This window comes from Opisthocomus hoazin, unplaced genomic scaffold (assembly GCF_030867145.1).
Source record: "Opisthocomus hoazin isolate bOpiHoa1 unplaced genomic scaffold, bOpiHoa1.hap1 HAP1_SCAFFOLD_128, whole genome shotgun sequence".
NCBI classification, from domain to species: Eukaryota; Metazoa; Chordata; class Aves; order Opisthocomiformes; family Opisthocomidae; genus Opisthocomus; species Opisthocomus hoazin.
The window spans coordinates 183265-203635 of record NW_027448968.1 but is presented as its reverse complement, the minus strand read 5'-3'; the positions used below and the strand labels follow the sequence as shown (position 1 = coordinate 203635).

The 20371-nt window shown below is 48.8% G+C and overlaps 1 protein-coding gene across 2 annotated transcripts; it reads left to right on the top strand.

Annotated features, from left to right (window-relative positions):
* The first annotated feature begins 8601 nt into the window (after positions 1-8601).
* Positions 8602-14754, top strand: LOC142359955 (uncharacterized). Of its 2 annotated transcripts, none has more exons than XM_075412285.1 (6): positions 8602-8720; positions 11944-12021; positions 12191-12487; positions 13116-13415; positions 14118-14219; positions 14521-14754. In XM_075412285.1, exons 1-6 carry the CDS (start codon positions 8690-8692, stop codon positions 14547-14549), a joined length of 837 nt encoding a protein of 278 aa, XP_075268400.1. In that variant the 5' UTR covers positions 8602-8689; the 3' UTR covers positions 14550-14754. The 2 variants fall into 2 exon arrangements, with proteins under 2 accessions (XP_075268400.1, XP_075268401.1); XM_075412286.1 differs by lacking the exon at positions 14521-14754 and adding an exon at positions 14466-14509.
* The last annotated feature ends 5617 nt before the right edge of the window (positions 14755-20371 follow it).

The following is a 20371-nucleotide window of genomic DNA, read 5'->3' as shown; positions in this document are numbered from 1 at the left end:
TAGCCTGGAGAAGGCTGAGAGGGGACCTTAGAAAGGCCTACAAATATCTGCAGGGTGGGAATCAGGAGGATGGGGCCAGACTCTTTTCAGTGGTGCCCAGCAACAGGACAAGGGGCTAATGGGCACAATCTGAAGCAGAGAAAGTTCCAGCTGAACACGAGGAAGAACTTCTTCCCTCTGAGGGTGATGGAGCCCTGGCCCAGGCTGCCCATAGGGGCTGTGGAGTCTCCTTCTCTGGAAATATTCAAGACCCGCCTGGACAAGGTCCTCTGCAGCCTGCTGTAGGTGACCCTGCTTTGGCAGGGGGTTGGGCTGGGTGACCCACAGAGGTCCCTGCCAACCCCTGCCGTGCTGGGATCCTGTGATAACAGGAAGTCAACCAGTTGTTGGTGGTGATTGACACTCTTAACTGCAGACTTTGTTGGTGACAACAATGACCCACATGGCACTTCTCCAAATGAAGATTTTTTTGTAGCTAGATTTTGCTCTCTATCTTTTATCTAGGGAATTTGCTTTGGACTTGGTCAAGGACATGGCTTTCAGCTTTTTGCATAGTTTTCCCAGGCGAAAAATGTGATTAACGACTAAAACCTCAGAAAATATCCTTTTGCCTTCTGTGATTTGTAGTTATTTACATGCAAAATTATAAGGCCTAAATTGAGGAATGGTCTTGAAACACTTGCTCTCCTTAGCAGGCCTCTACTCGAGTACGGGTGTAGATTAGCACTAATTGGCAATAACTCACTAATGCTTGGTTAGAATACTGCTGTTACTTCCTGATGTGTTCTAATATAATTTCTCAGAGTATTCAGAAATTGACTTCCCCCCCAGGTTTTCTCTGTGTATGGCTGATATGGCAGTATTTATGAAGATTTGCAATATTTTCTGAGTTAGGATATATTTGGTTTACTTGTTAAACCTCTTCAGTAAGAGCCTCGACAAGAGAGTTCCTATTTCTCTTGCAGACCCAGAAACTTATGTGGGACGGTCAGGAATTTCAGAATTTCCTAAACTTCTAAAACCCAACTTCAGCATTTCCTAAATTTCTGAAATCCAGTTTCAGAAAAGCTAACATCTTGTTTTCATTAAAATAAAATAAATGACCATGTAAATATTTAAAAGGAAGTTAACATCAATTAAGATCATGCAAATAATAACAATGAAAAATTAACCCTTTAGAACTCTCACTGGATGCAAATCGATAAAATACAGATGTCTTCATTCTCTTTCCAACAGATTTAGGATCTAGAACAGAGGGATTGCTTTTCAAAACACTCTGCATGGAAGGGCAGCAGTATCTCCCTGATGGTTCCCCTGTCAGTCACTACAACGTCCACAACCTTTATGGATGTCGCAAACAAAACCCACCCTTGAGTATGCTGCATCTTATTGTTCTTTCAAAAATACGTTGCAAATTATTATTCGCTGTCTGTATTCTCATGACGGTTTCACCAGTTTATTTACCAGAATTTTTTCCTGATAATTTTTCTTTGCATCTGAATATCTTCAGTGTTTCAATTGAGTTAAAAGTGAATAATTTCACCCCAAAAAACCCAACCTCAAAACACTCCTCTGTCCCTTACAAATGGAGAACTAAGAACAATTCTAAACACTTCGATTAATCAATCAATAACAATTAGTCAATGATAGTCTCAAGTGCTTTGAGTAACTCAAAAGTACACAAAAAATATTGTTTCCACCTATTTCTGTGATAATGTGGTTTATTTGTAGTGTTGATCTTCTTTCGGCCTTACATCAAAGGAAGGAAAAAGGATAGAGATTTTAAAATATAGGCTACAAGACAGCTATTCTGAAATGAATATAATTAAAATAAATAAAACACTGCTGAAAAGGGGAAACTCTCACTCCAAGATGAAAATGTCAGGTTTAATATGGTAATTTGCAGACAAATCTATGCTGGCTATTTCAAATAATCGTTTTTCGTTTGCGATGATTACAGAGCAAAGATCTATTTGTTGTTCTGACACCCTTCGGGCAACCAATGCTGTGCTGACAGGTCGAATATTCCCAGCACTCCTGTTCTCACCGTTGTTATTGCCTTGGTGGGAATTTTGTTAGTATCATTATTAAATGTTGCGGACAATTTTCTGATGTTTCAATAACGGACTAACGTGCCCTGGGGCAGGTCACATAACCCCTAAAAATTGTGGAAGTTGGGCTACACCTCCATTTTCCTCTAAAGCCATTAGTCTTAACTGGAAATCCTTAATTTAGTGCCTCCTTGTGCTGCCAATTCATTTTCTAACTCCGGGTTGCTTGACACTTCATTCTTCATTTCTGCAGATGTGTGGGAGACAGTGAATTCCAGCAAAAATCACATCTCAATTGGGTTCATGACTGCTCTTGCTCACAAGGAGAGAAAGGCAGCGCTTTGCTACCGAAAGACAAGCCACCAATTTTATTTTCAGAGTCATATGTAAGACCTTTTACAATTATCTTTGTTCTCATCCTGTTGGTTTCTTCTCCCAGTGCCTTGCGGAATATGACGAAGGAGCGAGGCATCGTTGTCACCCGTTCAACCTACCCCAGCAGCGGAAAGTGGTCGGGACATTGGCTGGGTGACAATACCGCAGCCTGGGATCAGCTCGATAAATCTATTATCGGTATGTTGACGCAAACTGTAACCAATTTATACCTTGTTTCTTCTTGATTTCCTCCCTAATAATTGTGCTTTTTTAGCCAAAACGGGCTAATCAGCTGAGCAATCAGAATTTATGGCCAATTTCTTCTTGATCTTTTTTTTCTTCTTGTCTCCTGTTAAGAATGTTTATGGTTTCTATAAGATTTAGGTTTGGTTGCATGGGTCTGAGCACCACTTTGTCCTCAAATTCATCCCCTGTCACCTTCACAGAATCACAGAGTCACAGAACGTTCGGGCTTGGAAGGGACCTCTGTGGGTCATCTAGTCCAATCCCCCTGCTGAAACAGGGTCACCTACAGCAGGATGCACAAGACCTTGTCCAGATGGGGTTTGAATATCTCCAGAGAAGGAGACTCCACAACCTCCCTGGGCAGCCTGTTCCAGTGCTCCGTCACCCTCAGAGGGAAGAAGTTCTTCCTCGTGTTCAGCTGGAGCTTCCTCTGCTTCAGTTTGTGCCCATTGCCCCTTGTCCTGTCACAGGACACTACTACAAAGAGTCCGGGCCCCATCCTCCTGACACCCACCCTGCAGATATTTGTAGGCATTTATAAGGTCCCCTCGCAGCCTTCTCTTCTTCAGGCTGAACAAGCCCAGTTCCCTCAACCTCTCCTCGTAGGAGAGATGCTCCAGTCCCCTCACCATCCTCGTCGCCCTCCGCTGGACTCTCTCCAGTAGCTCTTCATCTTTCTTGAACTGGGGAGCCCAGAACTGGACACAGGACTCCAGATGGGGCCTCACTAGGGCAGTGTAGAGGGGAAGGAGAAGCTCCCTCGTCCTGCTGGCCATACTCTTCTTGACGCACCCCAGAATCCCATTGGCCTTCTTGGCAGCCAGGGCACACTGCTGGCTCATGGTTAACCTGTCGTCCACCAGGACACCCAGGTCCCTCTCCGCAGAGCTGCTCTCCAGCAGGTCCACCCCAAGCCTGTACTGGTGCATGAGGTTGATCCTCCCCAGGTGCAGAACCCTGCATTTGCCCTTGTTGAACCTCATCAGATTCCTCTCTGCCCAGCTTTCCAGCCTATCCAGGTCACGCTGAATGGCAGCACAGCCTTCTGGTGTATCTACCACACCTCCCAGTTTGGTGTTGTCAGCAAACTTGCTGAGGGTACATTCTAACTCTTCATCCAGGTCGTTGATGAAGAAGTTAAACAAGGCTGGGCCCAGTACTGACCCCTGGGGGACACCACTTGTCACCAGCCTCCAACTAGACTCAGCGCCGCTGATGACAACCCTCTGAGTTCTGCCATTTAGCCAGTTCTCAATCCATCTCACTGACCACTCATCCAGCCCACACTTCCTCAGCTTCCCTAGGAGGATATCATGGGAGACTGTGTCGAAAGCCTTGCTGAAGTCAAGGCAGACAACATCCACGGCTCTCCCTTCGTCTACCCAGCCAGTCATGTCATCGTAGAAAGCTATCAGATTGGTCAGGCATGATTTCCCTTTGGTGAATCCATGCTGACTACTCCTGATAACCTTCTTTTCTTCCACTTGCTTCATGATGGCCTCCAGGATAAGCTGCTCCATCACCTTTCCTGGGATGGAGGTGAGGCTGACCGGCCTGTAGTTCCCTGGGTCCTCCTTCTTGCCCTTTTTGAAGATTGGAGTGACATTGGCCTTTCTCCAGTCCTCGGGCACCTCTCCTGTCCTCCAGGACCTCTCAAAGATGATGGAGAGTGGCTCAGCAATGACATCCGCCAGCTCCCTCAGCACTCGTGGGTGCATTCCATCGGGGCCCATGGATTTGTGGACATCCAGATCACTTAAGCGATCCCTCACACAGTCCTCCTCTACCAAGGGAAAGTCGTCCTCTTTGTAGGCTTCTTCTCTTACCTCCGGGGCCTGGGATTCCTGAGGGCCAGTCTTAGCACTGAAGATTGAAGCAAAGAAGGCATTCAGTAGCTCTGCCTTCTCTGTATCCTCCGTCACCAGGACACCCGCCTCATTCAGCAGCGGCCCCACGTTGTCCCCAGCCTTCCTTTTGCTGCTGATGTAGTTGAAGAAGCCCTTCTTGTTGTTTTTGACATCCCTTGCCAGCTTCAATTCCAGGTGAGCCTTGGCCTTCCTCGTCGCATCCCTGCATGCTCTCACCACGTTTCTGTACTCTTCCCAAGTGGCCTGTCCCTCTTTCCACATTCCATGGACCTTTCTCTTCTGCCTGATCTTCGCTAGAAGCTCCTTGTTTAACCATGCAGGTCTCCTGCCTCCTTTGCTAAATTTCTTTCTCAGGGGGATGCATTGCTCCTGTGCATGGAAGAAGTGTTGTTTAAAGAGCGACCAGCACTCAGGAGACACAAAGTGAAAAACATGAAATTCCATCTGAATGCAAGAAACCAGCTTTTTTACTGTCAGGGCAATCAGACATGGGAACAGGTTGCCAAGAGAGGTTGTGGAGTCTCTTATCCTTGGAGATATTCAAAACCTGACTGGACGTGGTCCTGGGGAACGTGCTCCAGCTGAACCTGCTTGAGAAGGGGAGGCTGGGCTAGACGATCTCCGGAGGTTCCTGCCAACCTCAACTACTGTGTGACCCTGTGTTGCCTGGCATTAATCCCTAATTGGGCAGGAGTGTTGATCTGCTGGAGGGTAGGAAGACTCTGCAGAGGGATCTGGACAGACTGGATTGATGGGGCGAGGCCAACTGTATGAGGTTCAACAAGGCCAAGGGCCGGGTCCTGCACTTCGGTCACAACAACCCCATGCAATGCTACAGGCTTGGCGAAGAGTGGCTGGAGAGCTGCCCGGTGGAAAAAAATCTTGGGGTGCTGGTCGACAGCCAGCTGAACAGGAGCCAGCAGAGTGCCCAGGTGGCCAAGAAGGCCAATGGCATCCTGGCTTGTATCAGGAATAGGGTGGCCAGTAGGAGTAGGGAGGTGATCGTGCCCCTGTACTGGGCACTGGTGAGGCCACACCTCTAGTACTGTGTTCAGTTTTGGACCCCTCACTACAAGAAGGACATTGAGTTGCTGGGGCGTGTCCACAGAAGGGCAACAAGGCTGGTGAGTCGTCTGGAGAAAAGTCTGATGAGCAGCAGCTGAGGGAGCTGGGGCTGTTTAGTCTGGAGAAGAGGAGGCAGAGGGGGGACCTTATTGCTCTCTACAGCTACCTGAAAGGAGGTTGTAGTGGGGCAGGTGTTGGTCTCTTCTCCCAAGTAACTAGCGGCAGGACGAGAGTCAGTGGCCTCAAGTTGTGTCAGGGGAGGTTCAGATTGGATATTAGGAAAAATGTCTTTGCTGAAAGAGTGGTCAGACATTAGAACAGGCTGCCCAGGGCAGTGGTGGAGTCACCATCCGTGGAGGTGTTCAAAAAAACATGTAGATGTGGCACTTCAGGACGTGGTTTAGCAGGCATAGTGGCGTTGAGTTGATGCTTGGACTTGACGATTTCAGAAGTCCTATCCAATCTTAATGATTCTATGATTCTATGATTCTAAACTAGCAGACCAGTTGCATACTTTATTCTTTGGGAAGAAGTTCTGGATTGGCACAAGAGAGGCTTGATTGTTTCAGTGGCTCTGGAAAGGTGAAAATAGAAAAGCGAGAAAAGGAATTTTAATGAACTTCGGTTTTAATGGATTTTAATGAAGTGTATCCACATCTCCAGGACTCTCATCATTTCATGAGCCACTGGGCTTACAGGAGTTTGAAGCGGAAAGGCAGTTATGTTGTTAGCCAGCAAAAACAGTAGGTAGGTGTCTGTCAGGGATCTCATCACATGAGCACATTCTTATTTTAATAGCATTGCCCAGAAGCTAATGAAAGTAAAAATTAATTTTTTTTAAAAAAGAAGAAACATCTGAAAACATCGAGTCTTCTGTCTTTACCAGTGGTTCTGCCCCTTCAACAGGAAAGAGAAACAGCAGTGTAATTGTCACAGAGATAAGGTTTCTGCACTAGATATGATCGCTCAGTCATTTTCCGTTCGGTGTGAGCTTGCAGACCCAGTCTGAGCTGTTCTTGGCCACTCTTTTCTGCCAGCAATGCTGGAAAGTAGTAGAAAGCTCCATTTACAATCATTGTTAAAAAATCTTGATGCCCGTCCCAGCACAGGAGCTGAGCACCTGAGGGTGGGAGAAATGCAGGGGCATGTGGTGGATCGAATCCAAGAGGAAAGAGGTGGGACAGAGGGAACTATCCCACTGTGGGAGGTGGAGAGCAGCACAGTCATCCGTGACAAGGTTCAGAGCCCTCCTGTTGAGCTGCAGGCAGCAGGGAAAAAATCAGTGCCCTCGAAAAAGAGAGGGTTCATCATAAAGACATGAGACCAGACCTGTCACTACTGACAGAATCGCACAGAATCGCAGAATGGCGGGGGTTGACAGGGAACTCTGGGGATCATCTAGACCAACCCCCTGCCAAAGCAGGGTCACCTGCAGCAAGCTGCACAGAACCACATCCAGGTGGGTTTTGAACCTCTCCAGAGGAGACTCCACAACCCCATCAGCAAGGTGCCTGCCCTTTGACTTCTGTAGGGCTCAGCACCCCTTAAGCATGGTTATTTTTAGCTGAAAGAGCCACAACTGCTGCTGATAGAGAAGCTGACAGGGCTGATGGTTTGCGGTTGCATATCTTCCCTTGTGTCTCTAACTAACAGCCCTCGTCTCCATCCATCCCATTGGCCCCCGTATGTGCAGCAGCTGCTGATGTACCCATCTTGTTGATGCTGCTGGCAGCCTAGATCTGTCAGAGGAGGAGAGGTAAGCCATGAGGGCAAAGGTGGATCAGATCAGAGGATATAAAGTGAAGGGGGAAAGGCAACGTGACACCAGTGAGCAGAACAGGTCCAATTCAGGGAGGAGTACCTCTGCTCCTAAATTGCCCTCAGACTGGGAATTCCTTCATTCCTGGGAATGCCTGGACCACACCCGAGTCCCCAGAATATTGAGCAATGCAGAGCATCCTCCCCAAAACCATGCCGTGCATGTGGGATGGTGGCAGCTCAGGTTGGCAATACCTCATCATCCCTACCCCGGATCCTCTGAATGCAAGATGGGAGCTCAGACTGCATTGACTGCAAAAGTCTACATCATCTGGAGGGCCTCCTATGAGCCTTTTCACCTGTCGACAGCAAGCTTGTTGCAAGCCAGGTGATTTACCAAGAAACTCCATAATGAAGATGACACAAGTGCTTGTCCTATGGCCCTGATTAGTTAAAGTGGTATTTGATCTCGGGATTACCTGGATCGCATCTTTGCTGAAAGGCATCTCACCTGCAGCCTCTCCTCTGTCTCAGTGGAGGAGGCAAGAAGGAAGAAGAGAAGGATCATTTCTGTTCTCCTTTGACTTTAAAATCCGAACCAACTTTAAAACTGGAAGTTGATGTCAGTCAAGATGTGTCCTGGAGTCCTTTGCAGCTTCCAAATGATCCAAAAATGCCCCCTGTGCAACTCCTGGTGCCAGCCCAGTTCTTGTGCAATGCAAGAGGAAGCTGTGGAAACCATTGTTGTTCTATCTGAGGGCGGATGTGCCTTCCCCCTTATGCTGCAGGTGACTAGACTACAGACATCTCTAGGCTTGGCAAACTTGGGCTGGTCACAGGCACGATGGGAACGAGGGAAAAACAGAAGGGAAATGTTGGATCCTGTAGTCTGGGAAATGGGAACAAGGATGAAGGACTTTGCTACAGCTGATCCTCTTTGTCACTCTTTATGAGGAAGACACCTAAGGTAAGACAGAGTAGGTAGCAGCCACCTTCTGTCCCCCGACTCCAGGGAAGGATGAGGTGGACTATCATTGATGGGTAAAGAGACAGCCTAAAGGTGATCTAGAGCAGATGGGGAGGAAAAGATCTCTGAAAACACGATGACAACCCCAAGACATGCAACATCCAGGGTGTAGCTTCCCCCAGTCTCCCAGCTGTGGTTAGTGGCTTCTGCTTCATTGCTCAGCACTTCCTCTGACTGCCCCTCTGACCATCCAGCTCGGGTCAGACAGATGGAAAAGGCAGGACAGAGCCATCAGGCGGCACGCTGCTCTTCTTGACGGGCCTGCACAGAGCCCTCGGCAACCCCTGGATTGTGGTGCCATGATCACCTACCACCTCGTGACATTCCGCAGTGAGTCTCTCATCCCTTGCTTTACCTCTCTCTCCTCTCCTCTCCTCTCCTCTCCTCTCCTCTCCTCTCCTCTTCTCTCCTCTCCTCTCCTCTCCTCTCCTCTCCTCTCCTCTCCTCTCCTCTCCTCTCCTCTCCTCTCCTCTCCTCTCCTCTCCTCTCCTCTCCTCTCCTCTCCTCTCCTCTCCTCTCCTCTCCTCTCCTCTCCTCTCCTCTCCTCTTCTTGTCTCCTCCATGCATATGTTTATCTCTCATTTTCCCTCTTCTCTCATTTCTTCCCCTCTCCCTTCTCCATTCTTTTCCTTTCTCTCATCTATAGTCCTTTTTCTGCCTTACATATCTCTCAAGTCCTCCCTTTTCCTGCCGTCATCTCTTCTTTCTCCCTCTCTCCTTTCTGGCTTTCAGTCCAATCTTCCCTCCTGTCTTGCACCCTCCACTCTATAACCATGCTTGTCTCCTCTCCTCTCCTCTCCTCTCCTCTCCTCTCCTCTCCTCTCCTCTCCTCTCCTCTCCTCTCCTCTCCTCTCCTCTCCTCTCCTCTCCTCTCCTCTCCTCTCCTCTCCTCTCCTCTCCTCTCCTCTCCTCTCCTCTCCTCTCCTCTCCTCTCCTCTCCCCTTCCCTCCCCTCCCCTCCCCTCCCCTCCCCTCCCCTCCCCTCCCCTCCCCTCCCCTCCCCTCCCCTCCCCTCCCCTTCTGTTAGACCCTCAGTAATCAAACACTGTAACAGGCTTCATTCAGAGGTGGTCAACACATCACCCATGTCAGTGTTTAAAAGGAATGTGGACAACGCCCTTAATAACATGCTTTAACTTCTTTTGATCAGCCCTGAAGTTCTCAGGCACTTGGACAAGATGATCATTGTAGGTCCCTTCCAATTGAAAAATATTATTGTATTGTATTGTATTGTATTGTATTGTATTCCATTCCATTCCATTCCATTCCATTCCATTCCATTCCATTCCATTCCATTCCATTCCATCTATTCTATTCTCATATTTCCACCAGTGGGTTGATGCAGTTAGCTGTGTCCTATCTGCTGGATATCCATATTTGCAGGAAATTAAGAACACTTCGCTGAAAACACATTGCTGTGCTGGTGCTGGAGAGCAACCCAACACACGATCTTCATTGTGGCAAAACAGTCTGGCTGTAAAATATCAGTTCAGCCATATTCTTTCATTTTCCCTGGTGTAGATGTTAGGAAAGCAGATGTGATCAGCTGTTCTCCTGCCATTTTCGGTCTAGCTGGAGAACCAGACTAGGAGTGGTTCGTCCCAGGTTGGGGGTGAAACAAATTTACGATCTGTCTAACTAAGATCTATCTCAGGCCAAAACTGAGCTCCAGGACTTCAAATGCTCAGGTCTGTTTCCGTCTCGCCTCTGTTCAGCACTAAGTTTTCAGCATCATCAGTGGGGGCTGAAAAGATGGACAGTACACCTGCATGCATCCTCTTCCTCTGTTCCTCTCACCCCATTACAAAGGTCACTACATTCAAGCGCTCGGGGTGGGGAGACACTTTTCAGTAGAGAACAGCTGATTACATCTGCTGCCTCACACTTGTAACGGCAAAACCACATTACCCAACTGCATCTTTCATCTCGCTAGTCCAGCCCTGTTTCTCACATTGCTGGGCTCAGAGTCCTGCTCCCCGCTGCTGCTCGTTCCCATACTCCCCATTCCCTGGACTCCCAAGGTTGTTACCAGAGAGTCCTAAGGGTCTGCGAGAACTTGGTGTTAGCTGAGACCTTAGCCTGAATTTCCATATTGGCAACACTTGCACGACACTGAGCTCCTTGACTCAAATGCAGGGTAAAGGAATCTCTAGGGCATGACCAACAGAAGTCAAGGCCAAAATTCAGGTTCTTAGATTACTCTGAAGTTGCCCAAGTCTGAGCTTTTTTTTCTGAGAAGCAGAAAGGAAGAGGGCAAATGTTTGGGGACGTGCTGCCCTCTCTCCATGGAGAGACAGAAATGTGATGAATGGAGCTGGAGATGTTAGCAGCTTGGCGATTGCTGGCATCTCATGTCAATGCTATAGGACCCAAGGAAGAGACTGCTAAGGTCTAGAAGATGATTGTTTTTTTCACATTATCAAGAAAAAATACACCAAACTGGAAAAAAAACAAACCAAAAAACCCACAGCATGAACAAGTTTTCCGTTTTTCTTTTGCTTTAGGAATGGTGAGGTTCTTATTTCCTCCACTGTACCTCTTGGAAGTCCATTTGCAAAGCAGTCAAAATATTTCTTAACCAGGACATCACAAGTTTAAAAACAAGACTTTGCATCTGGATGACTTGCGACACTTCCCTGTAGATATCAAAGGGGAAGAAAAGTGGCTTTGCCAGTGTAGTTTGATATTTATGAGTAGAGACATGAGAGATCAGGGTGGGGTGGGAGTTCACCAGATCCAGAGACACCCTGAGCTCAAACACAAATGCTATTCAGGGAATTGTGGCGACACAGCCAACTGATTTTGGGCTTACCTATTATATTTGAGTCAGAATTTTTTCCTCTTGGGTGGACGGGGGTGCAGTCCTATACTGATGTCCAGTGCAGGGCTGATGGGACGGGTTACTGTTCCCAGGCCAGGAACAGAACCCAAGATCCTGGATCCTTTCCTAGCTCTGACTGTGATGGAGCGAGTTTTCTTCAAAGCAGCCCCTATGGTACTGTTTTGGATTTGTGACCATCTCATAGCTGGCCAGAAACCCCAAAGATTCCTTTCTGCAGCCCAGTATACCATGCGAGGAGACCTCACGCTCATCCTGTCCTGCACCCTGACTCAATGCCTCCCTTCTCCCCTGCTAGGACCTATGATATTTCCCTTCCTCCCTAACCCTGTAAGGACTTCAACAGCCCCGTTTTCTTTAAGTTTCAAGATCTTGTTTTCTACTGCCGATATCAATCAATTTCTTGGCAATCACCAAATCACTTCTAAGAGAACAAATAATCTCATCCAACATGTGCTGCTTGTAACTGAAAGATAAGCTCAGGGACACGTTGAGTTTTGTAGGGTGTTTTTCCCATTGGCATCTGAAATTGTTTTCACAGGTTTTCTTGGTGGTCGATCTAGGCTTTCTGTGTGACGGTGGCACAAAAAGGAACCCTGAGATGTACGAATCCATTGCACTGGGGAGGGGCTGCCCTCTTGACTGATGGCCAAAAGGGGCAGGACTTCTTTGGGAAGTTGCTGCATAAATGACTTCTTTACTCTCCTTTTTGCAGGCTCCTTTCTCTTGTCGTCTCAATGTTGCTGTCTCACAGCTTTCCTCCATCTGCTACTGTTGACTGTGTCCTCTGCAGGTAAGTGCAGCTATTCCTCTCACGAAATGGTCTCCAGCTGAAATGCACCTTTGACAATGAGGTGCAGAGGAGTTGTGTTTTGTAAAATGGAGGGAAAAGGGATGTCTCCCTTTCCTTTTCTCCTCAGAAAGTTCCCTCCCGTCCTCCAAATCCTTTCCTTCTTCCTCAGACCCTCTGCCAGCCCCTACCATCTCCACAGACCCCAGTTATGATGTCTATTATGAAGGAGAACGTTTTGCTGTCGTATGCAATGCTCCGAAGGAGAGGAAAATAGGGGGATTTCAGTTCTTCAATCAAAGCGGGCAGAAAATTAACCAAAGAGCACCTCACGCCTTCCCAACAGCCTGGCTCCAGCTCACAGCAGCAGAAGCATCTGCTGGGGAGTACACGTGCATGTACTTTGTGGAGGAGTTGGGACAAGAAGTTCCTTCCAAAAGAAGCCTCCCTCTTTCAGTGAAGGTTCAGGGTAGGTTGGTCTTGTCTGCATGGCTTGGGTACCATCAATCCAGACACCGCATGTCTCCCTTTCGAGAGTCATCTTGTTTGATGGCCCTGTGCTTGGGTTGCCAATGGACAGAAGAAGTTGCTGTGTCTTCTCACAAGCTCCTTTTGTGCTCCTGGTTTTCTCTGAGCAAGTAGGAAGAAGTTGGCCTAACAGCTGTGTCACCTGCAAGAGGTCTTACAGCAGTGAGCCTCCCCACGCCTTTCATTGGGGTTTGGGGTGTATTACAGGCCTTCCTACTTTGGGCATGTAAAAATGCTTCTTTTCTGCACTTCAGTGAGGACAAAGAAATCGCTTAAGCTCTTTTGATTTCTTATCTCTGGGAATCATCTCTTTTCATCTGCCCATGGTTCCAGAAGGGCATGGAAAAGAGAGCCACGAGTGACCCCAGAAGCTGTTCTGTAGTCCAAGGCTCTGTGTTTGCCCCAGTGGTAGTCAGCAGAACAATTCACCGCTTTTGCAGTCCCTTTGTTGAGTCCGAGTAGTTACATTGTGAAAAATCATGGGTTTTGCGCACAGGTCCTGATGTAAATAGATATCTGGTTGTTTACATTGTGTGTTGTCTTGTGTTTTGGGTGGTTTTTTTCCCCAGCTGCTCCTGTGGCCCCATCTCTGTCCTTGGATCCTCAGCAGCAGGTCTATAGATCCGGGAACTGTGTCAAGCTACTCTGCTCCATCCCCCCATCTCCACATTATGTGAGAGAAATCCAGTACTATGCAGACTTTGGATTTGCAGTCTCCATCCCAGTATGGAATGTGAAGAACTACAGCTATGACCTTGGGATCACGGGAGAGGAGCTCTCTGGCTCTTACAGTTGTGCCTATTTTGTAATTGAGTCTAGACGTCCCGTTCGCTCAGCAAGGAGCCAATGGACCTATGTCAAAGTGAAAAGTGAGTTTTCAAACCCTTTCTCACTAGACCATCTAGTAACTACTGACCCACCATTAGGTAATTCATTCCCTGTTTGCTTGTCTGTGAATTCATCCATGAGTCTCATCTCCATCCCCTCCTGTCCTATGACCATCCCTCTCTCTGCCTCAGTCTCTCTATCCATCACTAAATCATAGAATGACCAAATCACAGAATGATAGGGGTTGGGTGGGACCTCTGGAAATCATTGCCATACCTATCCCATTTTTTGTAAACAAAAAGGAGAGATTCTGTAGAAAAGGATCTCAGTGAAAAGAAGGTCTCATGACATTACCTGGCTTTTCTCATGAGATCATAACTTTCTATGACAATCCATCATTCCCCTGGGGGCATATGCACCATATATTCTCACCATCTCACCATCTCCCATGGACTGCTACAGCTGATTTTTAGTATGTGGTAGGGTGGCAACATAGCTTACCTTATCTTATTTGTAGGCCCATCCATCTGCTAGCCAATATTTTGTCACAATCTGGACATCCACTGACTCCCACGCCCATTTCCAAGATTACCAGAAAGGGGATTTGCAGAGCTGGAGGAAAGTTCACCTCCTTCCCTCCAAGATGGGATTAGCTATTGATGTGCTTGCTCATAATTTGAGGAATCATCTCTGTTTGGGGCAAAAGGTGCATAACAGTAAAGTCACCATTGATTCCTTCCCAGGCTATAAATTCAGCTGGATTCGAGAGATCGTTGTTGGGGGTTCATTCTTTACCATCAATGGACTCATCTTTTTCTTCTCCCACCGCCTAATGAAGAGAAGAGGTAAATATTTCACTTTCATTAATTCTTAGACTCCTGCAGTTCATTTTCTTTGCCAAACAAAAACCTAGTGTGACTGTTCTTCCACCTTAATTTCCACCAAAAAATTAAAATTTTCCAAAGAAAAAGAAGGAAACAAAACCCCATTTTGTTCACAGCTGCTTTAGGAGTTTGTTCTGGATAGAGAAAATGAACAGGATTGCTCCTCACCCTTCTCCCTGCTTTGATCCCCAAATTTATCTCCCTTAGAAGACCAGGACTAAAGAGAAGGCATGTCCCATGCTGCTGTTTCCCTCATTTGCAGATTGGGAAGAGGGATTCCGCATGGACTAATGAGAGGAATGAGAAGAATCCCCTAAAGGTTTTGCTCCCTTTAGCTAAGGCAATCTGTACCCTCGGGCCATGCCTGATTTCTCGTTGTCTGCCAGAGCATCCCCAAGAGGCAGAAGTGGTGCCTCTTCAACCAGCATTGCTTCGGCTGCTCCTTTCCCCTGTGCAGATCCCTCTGCCTTCCAACCTGCCTCGCGTTCGTCTGAATAAAGCTGGATGTTGTGTTTGAGTCTTGTGTGTTTCATTGAAAGATGCATGAGTCCATGTTCCTTCCCAAAGGGCGTGCTTGTCTTTGTGTGCATGTGCGTGTCGCTGCTCCATCTCACCCATAATCCCACCAAGTTCCTATTACACCTGGTTCTTATTTGTATCTGAAATTCAGCCTCCTTTAGGGGACCACTGCACCTTGGGCTTTAATCTCTGAACTGTATGGTCTGACCGAAGGAGAAGGGGTCAGGGAGGAGGACAATGCCCTGATGCATTTCTTGCCCCTCTGCCTTGCCTGTATTGGCTGTCCAGGACCAATAAATTCATCTAGTGTCTGCACAGTTGATACCTTCTACCTTCTGGCTTGCAGCTGTAAGGGGCTGATGTCTTGGGGAGATAATTATGGCCAGGAAGGACATGACGAGTGGTCGCCTTTACACAGAAAACAACCCTAGGGCTCAGAATGTTGCGGCGGCATCAAGGACTCAACCAATATGATCCATAACAGTCAACTTGATTAGCAAAGAATCTGGATTATAAAGACAGCACTCAGTTATGATTAGTCACTATACATAAACACTCGGTGCAACACTCAGCGATGATTGGTTACTATACATAAAAACGTCTATCAATAAAACACCCCGGTTACATAATCAATACTCAAACTATGATTGGTCGGTATTCATAGAACGACTGTTTACCTGCAGCTGGCCTGAGAACAATTGTCTTTCCCACAGCCAGTCTGGGAAAGATTTGTTTTCCCACAGCTGGCCTGAGAAAGGCCTTGAGGCCTGTGCTGCTTGAAGCCTGTGCTGCTACAAACGGACAGAGTCCATATTCAGAGTGTCTGGGTTGCTCACAATATGTCCCTGTTTCTCCAGAAACCCTACAATTGGGAGCACTGGGAGCACTGAGAGCACTTCTGCAACTGGGAGCTCTGGGAGTACTGGCAGTGCTAGGAGTGCTGGGAGCACTTCTGGGACTCGGAGCACTGGGAGCGCTGGGAGTGCTGGGAGCGCTGGGAGCTCTGGGAGCACTTCTGCGACTGGGAGCACTGGGAGCACTGGGAACACTGGCTCTGGGAGCACTGGGAACACTACTGGCACTGGCACTGGGAGCACTGAGATCACTGCTAGCAGTGGCCCTGGGAGCACTGGGAACACTGCTAGCAGTGGCCTTGGGAGCACTGGGAACACTGCTAGCACTGGGAGCACTGGGAACACTGCTAGCAGTGGCACTGGGAGCGCTGCTGGGACTGGGAGCACTGGCTCTGGGAGCACTGGGAACACTGCTAGGCACTGGCCATGGGAGCACTGGGATCACTGCTAGCAGTGGCACTGGGAGCGCTGCCGGGACTGGGAACACTGGCTCTGGGAGCACTGGGAACACTGCTGGCACTGGCACTGGGAGCGCTGCAGGCACTGGGTGTTGCGGTGGCATCAAGGACTCGACCAATATGATCCATAACAGTCAACTTGATTAGCAAAGCATCTGGATTCTATAGACAGCACTCAATTATGATTGGTCACTATACATAAACACATCTATCAATAAAACACCCCGGTTACATAATCAATACTCAAACTATGATTGGTCAGTATTCATAGAACGACTGTTTACCTGCAGCTGGCCTGAGAACAATTGTCTTTCCCGCAACCAGCCTGGGAAAGTTTGTTTTCCCACAGCCGGCCTGAGGAAGGCCTTGAGGCCTGTGCTGCTTGAAGCCTGTGCTGCTACAAACCGATCGAGTCCATATTCAGAGTGTCTGGGTTGCTCACAATATGTCCCTGTTTTTCCAGAAACCCTACATCAGAAAGTCACCCTTCATCAAGCTTCTTCTCCTGAAGAAGACTAGACAGTCCTCCCTAGCACAGGAGCATTGTAGAGGCCAAAACCACCATGCTTTTTGGTCAGAGGGTGCAAATCAACCCTCAGAAATCATAGAATCATAGAACGCTTTGGGTTGGAAGTGACCTTTGGAAGTCAGCTAGTCCAACCCCCCTGCAATGGGCAAGGACATCTTCTACTAGACCAGGTTCCTCAGAGCTCGGTCCAACCTGGCCTTGAATGATTCCAGGGATGGGGCCTCCACCACCTCTCTGGGCAACCTGCGCCAGTGTTTCACCACCCTCATTGTATAAAAGTTCTTCCTTATATCCAGTCTAAATCTCCCCTCTTTTAGTTTAAAACCGTCACCTCTTGTCCTGTCACAACTGGCCCTGCTAAAAAGCCTGTCCCCATTTTTCTTCTAAGCCCCCTTTAAGTATCGGAAGGCTGCTACAAGGTCTCCCCGCAGCCTTCTCTTCTCCAGGCTGAACAATCCCAGCTCTCTCAGCCTTTCCTCACAGCAGAGGGGTTCCAGCCCCAGATCATCTCTGTGGTCCTCCTCTGGCCCCAATCCAACAGGTCCATGTCTTTCCTGTGCTGAGGGCTCCAGAGCTGGATGCAGGACTCCCACAGGGTGCCGTCCTTCAGGAACAGGCTGCTCCAGCGTGGGTCCCCCCACAGAGTCACCAGCCCTGCCAGCAAACCTGCTCCGGAGTGGGCTCTTCCCTCCACGGATCCACAGGTCCTGGCAGGAGCCTGCCACAGCGCAGGGCTCCCCACGGGGTCACAGCTTCCTTCAGGCATCCACCTGCTTCGGCATGAGGTCCCTTCCATGGGCTGCAGGTGGATATCTGCTCCACCATGGACATCCATGGACTGCAGGGGGACAGCCTGCCTCACCATGGTCTCCATCATGAGATGCAAGGGAAGGCTCTCTGCTCCGAAAGTTTGGGCACCTCCTTCCCCCTCCTTCTTCACCGACCTTGGTATCTGCAGAGTTGTTTCTCTCACATAGTCTCACTCCTCTCTCTAACTGCCATCTCACCCAGAGTTTTATTTCTTCCCTTTCTTAAAAATGTTATCCCAGAGGTGCTGCAACCGTTGCTGATTGGCTTGGCCTTGGGCAGCGCTGGGTCCGTCTTAGAGCCAACTAACACTGGCTTTATCAAACATGGGGGAAGCTTCTGGCAGGTTCTCACAGAAGCCAGCCCTATAGCCCCCCCGTTACCAAAATCTTGCCACGTAAACCCATAACAAGCACCAAGCATTGGCAAAAAACCTTGCTTGAAAATCACAGAATCACTGAATGGTTGGGGTTGGAAGGGACCTCTGTGGGTCATGTAGTCCAACCCTCCTGCCAAAGCAGGGTCACCTACAGTAGGCTGTAGAGGATCTTGTCCAGGCGGGTCTTGAATATCTCCAGAGAAGGAGAATCCACAACATCCCTGGGCAGCCTGTTCCAGTGCTCCATCACCCTCAGAGGGAAGAAGTTCTTCCTCATGTTCAGATGGAACTTTCTCTGCTTCAGTGTGTGCCCGTTGCCCTTTGTCCTGTCACTGGACACCACTGAAAAGAGCTTGGCCCCATCTTCCTGACACCCACCCTGCAGATATCTGTAAGTATATATTAGGTCCCCCTGCAGCCTTGTCTTCTTCAGGCTGAACAAGCCCACCTCCCTCAACCTCTCCTCGTAGGAGAGATGCTCCATTCCCCTCATCATCCTCGTAGCCCTCTGCTGCACTCTCTCCAGTAGCTCCTCATCTTTCTTGCACTGGGGAGCCCAGAACTGGACACAGGACTCCAGATGGGGCCTCACTAGGGCAGTGTAGAGGGGAAGGAGAACCTCCCTTGACCTGCTGGACACACTCCTCTTAATGCACTCCAGGATCCCATTGGCCTTCTTGGCAGCCAGGGCACGCTGCTGGCTCATGGTTAACCTGTCGTCCCCCAGCACACCCAGGTCCCTCTCCGCAGAGCTGCTCTCCAGCAGGTCCACCCCAAGCCTGTACTGATGCATGGGGTTGTTCCTCCCCAGATGCAGAACCCTGCATTTGCCTTTGTTGAACCTCATCAGGTTCCTCTCTACCCAACTTTCCAGCCTGGCCAGGTCACGCTGAATGGCAGCACTTCTACTTTGATGATGAAGCTGTCCAGGGTGTGACAATGGGTTTGCTTTATCCTCTTTCACGATTTCCCATGCAGGCACCCAATCAGGCACTCCTGGTGCCCCCAGGAGACAAAGAGGCGTAAACACACTTTCTTTAGTATTTTCCAAGGGTCTGAAATTTTGGAGCGGGCTGTGCCTGTACGGTGGTGCAGCTGTCCGGGGCCACTGTGACACACGAGGACAAGCCCTGCAGGCTTTGGGAAAACCTCCCACTGTGCTGTTATCTGAGTCAGTAGCCTAGAGCTGGGGTGGCCAGGCACCCCGTGGTCACACCTAGGCCATCTGCTGCCTGAAGTGTCTACCAGAATGACTCACCCTAATCAAAATATTGACAAACCATCTCGAGTTCCTATAAATAGCTACCCAAAGCAAGTTTGCTGACAATGCAAAACTGGGAGGAGTGGCTGATGCACGGCAAAGCTCCACTGCCATCCAGATCATTGATAAATATATTGACAGAACCTGCCCTAGGACTGAGCCCTGGGGAGCACCACCGGTGACTGGTCACCAGCCCGAAGTAGCCCCATTCACCACAATGCTTTGAGCCCTGCCGTCCAGCCAGTTCGTCACCCAGTGCCCTGTGAACCCGCTAATCCCACAGTTGGACAACTTGTCCAGAAGGGTGCTGTGAAGGATAGTATCAACAGCCATCCTAAAATCCAAGAAAACTAAATCCACTACCTTCCCTTCACCCATTAGGTGACCTTGTCATAGCAACAAGACTTTCCCCTTGTGAAAGCATGTTGACTACACCTGATGATTGCATTATTCTTTAAATGCCTTTCCATAGCACCCAGTACGATCTACAAGGGGGACCCAGGTGTCAGGGAGACCTGGACATCCAAGATGCCAAGTCTTTCAGGGGACTCCATCATCTGAAAGACTCAGGTACCAGGAGTGGGGACACTGGCATCTACAAGGGACCAGAGTCTGAGGGGACCCAGATCTCCAGGGGAACCCAGGCACCCAAGGGGCTCAGCCCTGCTACTGTCAAGGGCCTTAACGGCCCTGATGAGCCTCACAAGGGCCCTCCATACCCCTTCTTCCCATGAGGCCATTTCAGCCCAGACCCAGGTTTTCAGCCCTGCAGGTTCAACATAGCCATAGCTGTGCATGGCCATGGGCCTCCCTGAGCAGGACCTCAACCTGGGAGTGGACTTCTTAACTGGACTTTGGACCTGCCTCATCCCATCTGGCTCCTCCAGGGACCACTGGGCTGTGTCTGACTCTTCACCATCATTGAACCTCATCCCAACCTGTGTTCTTGCCTTGACCTTGGAACTGCCTCATCACCACGGTCTTGCCTGATGATCTGGGCCTTGAGTTGTTCTTGCTTTGATTTTGGAACTGCCTTATCACCATGGTCTTACCTGATGATGTGACCTTTGGGCTGCTCTTGCCTTGCTGGTCACGTGACTAAGCTCAGCCACAAGTCCCGTAAGGAGCAGGTGGCTGTTGCTATGCCCCCAATGACTATAGTGCTGACAAGAAACATTAGAGATTTTCCCTTAACAACTTGGCATCAAAGAGGTTGCACAAGCCCACTTTCTCCATGGAGTCTCACCTCAGTTAAGACATCCTAACTTTCCACCCCCACCGATCACAGCTTGGCCAAATGCCAGAA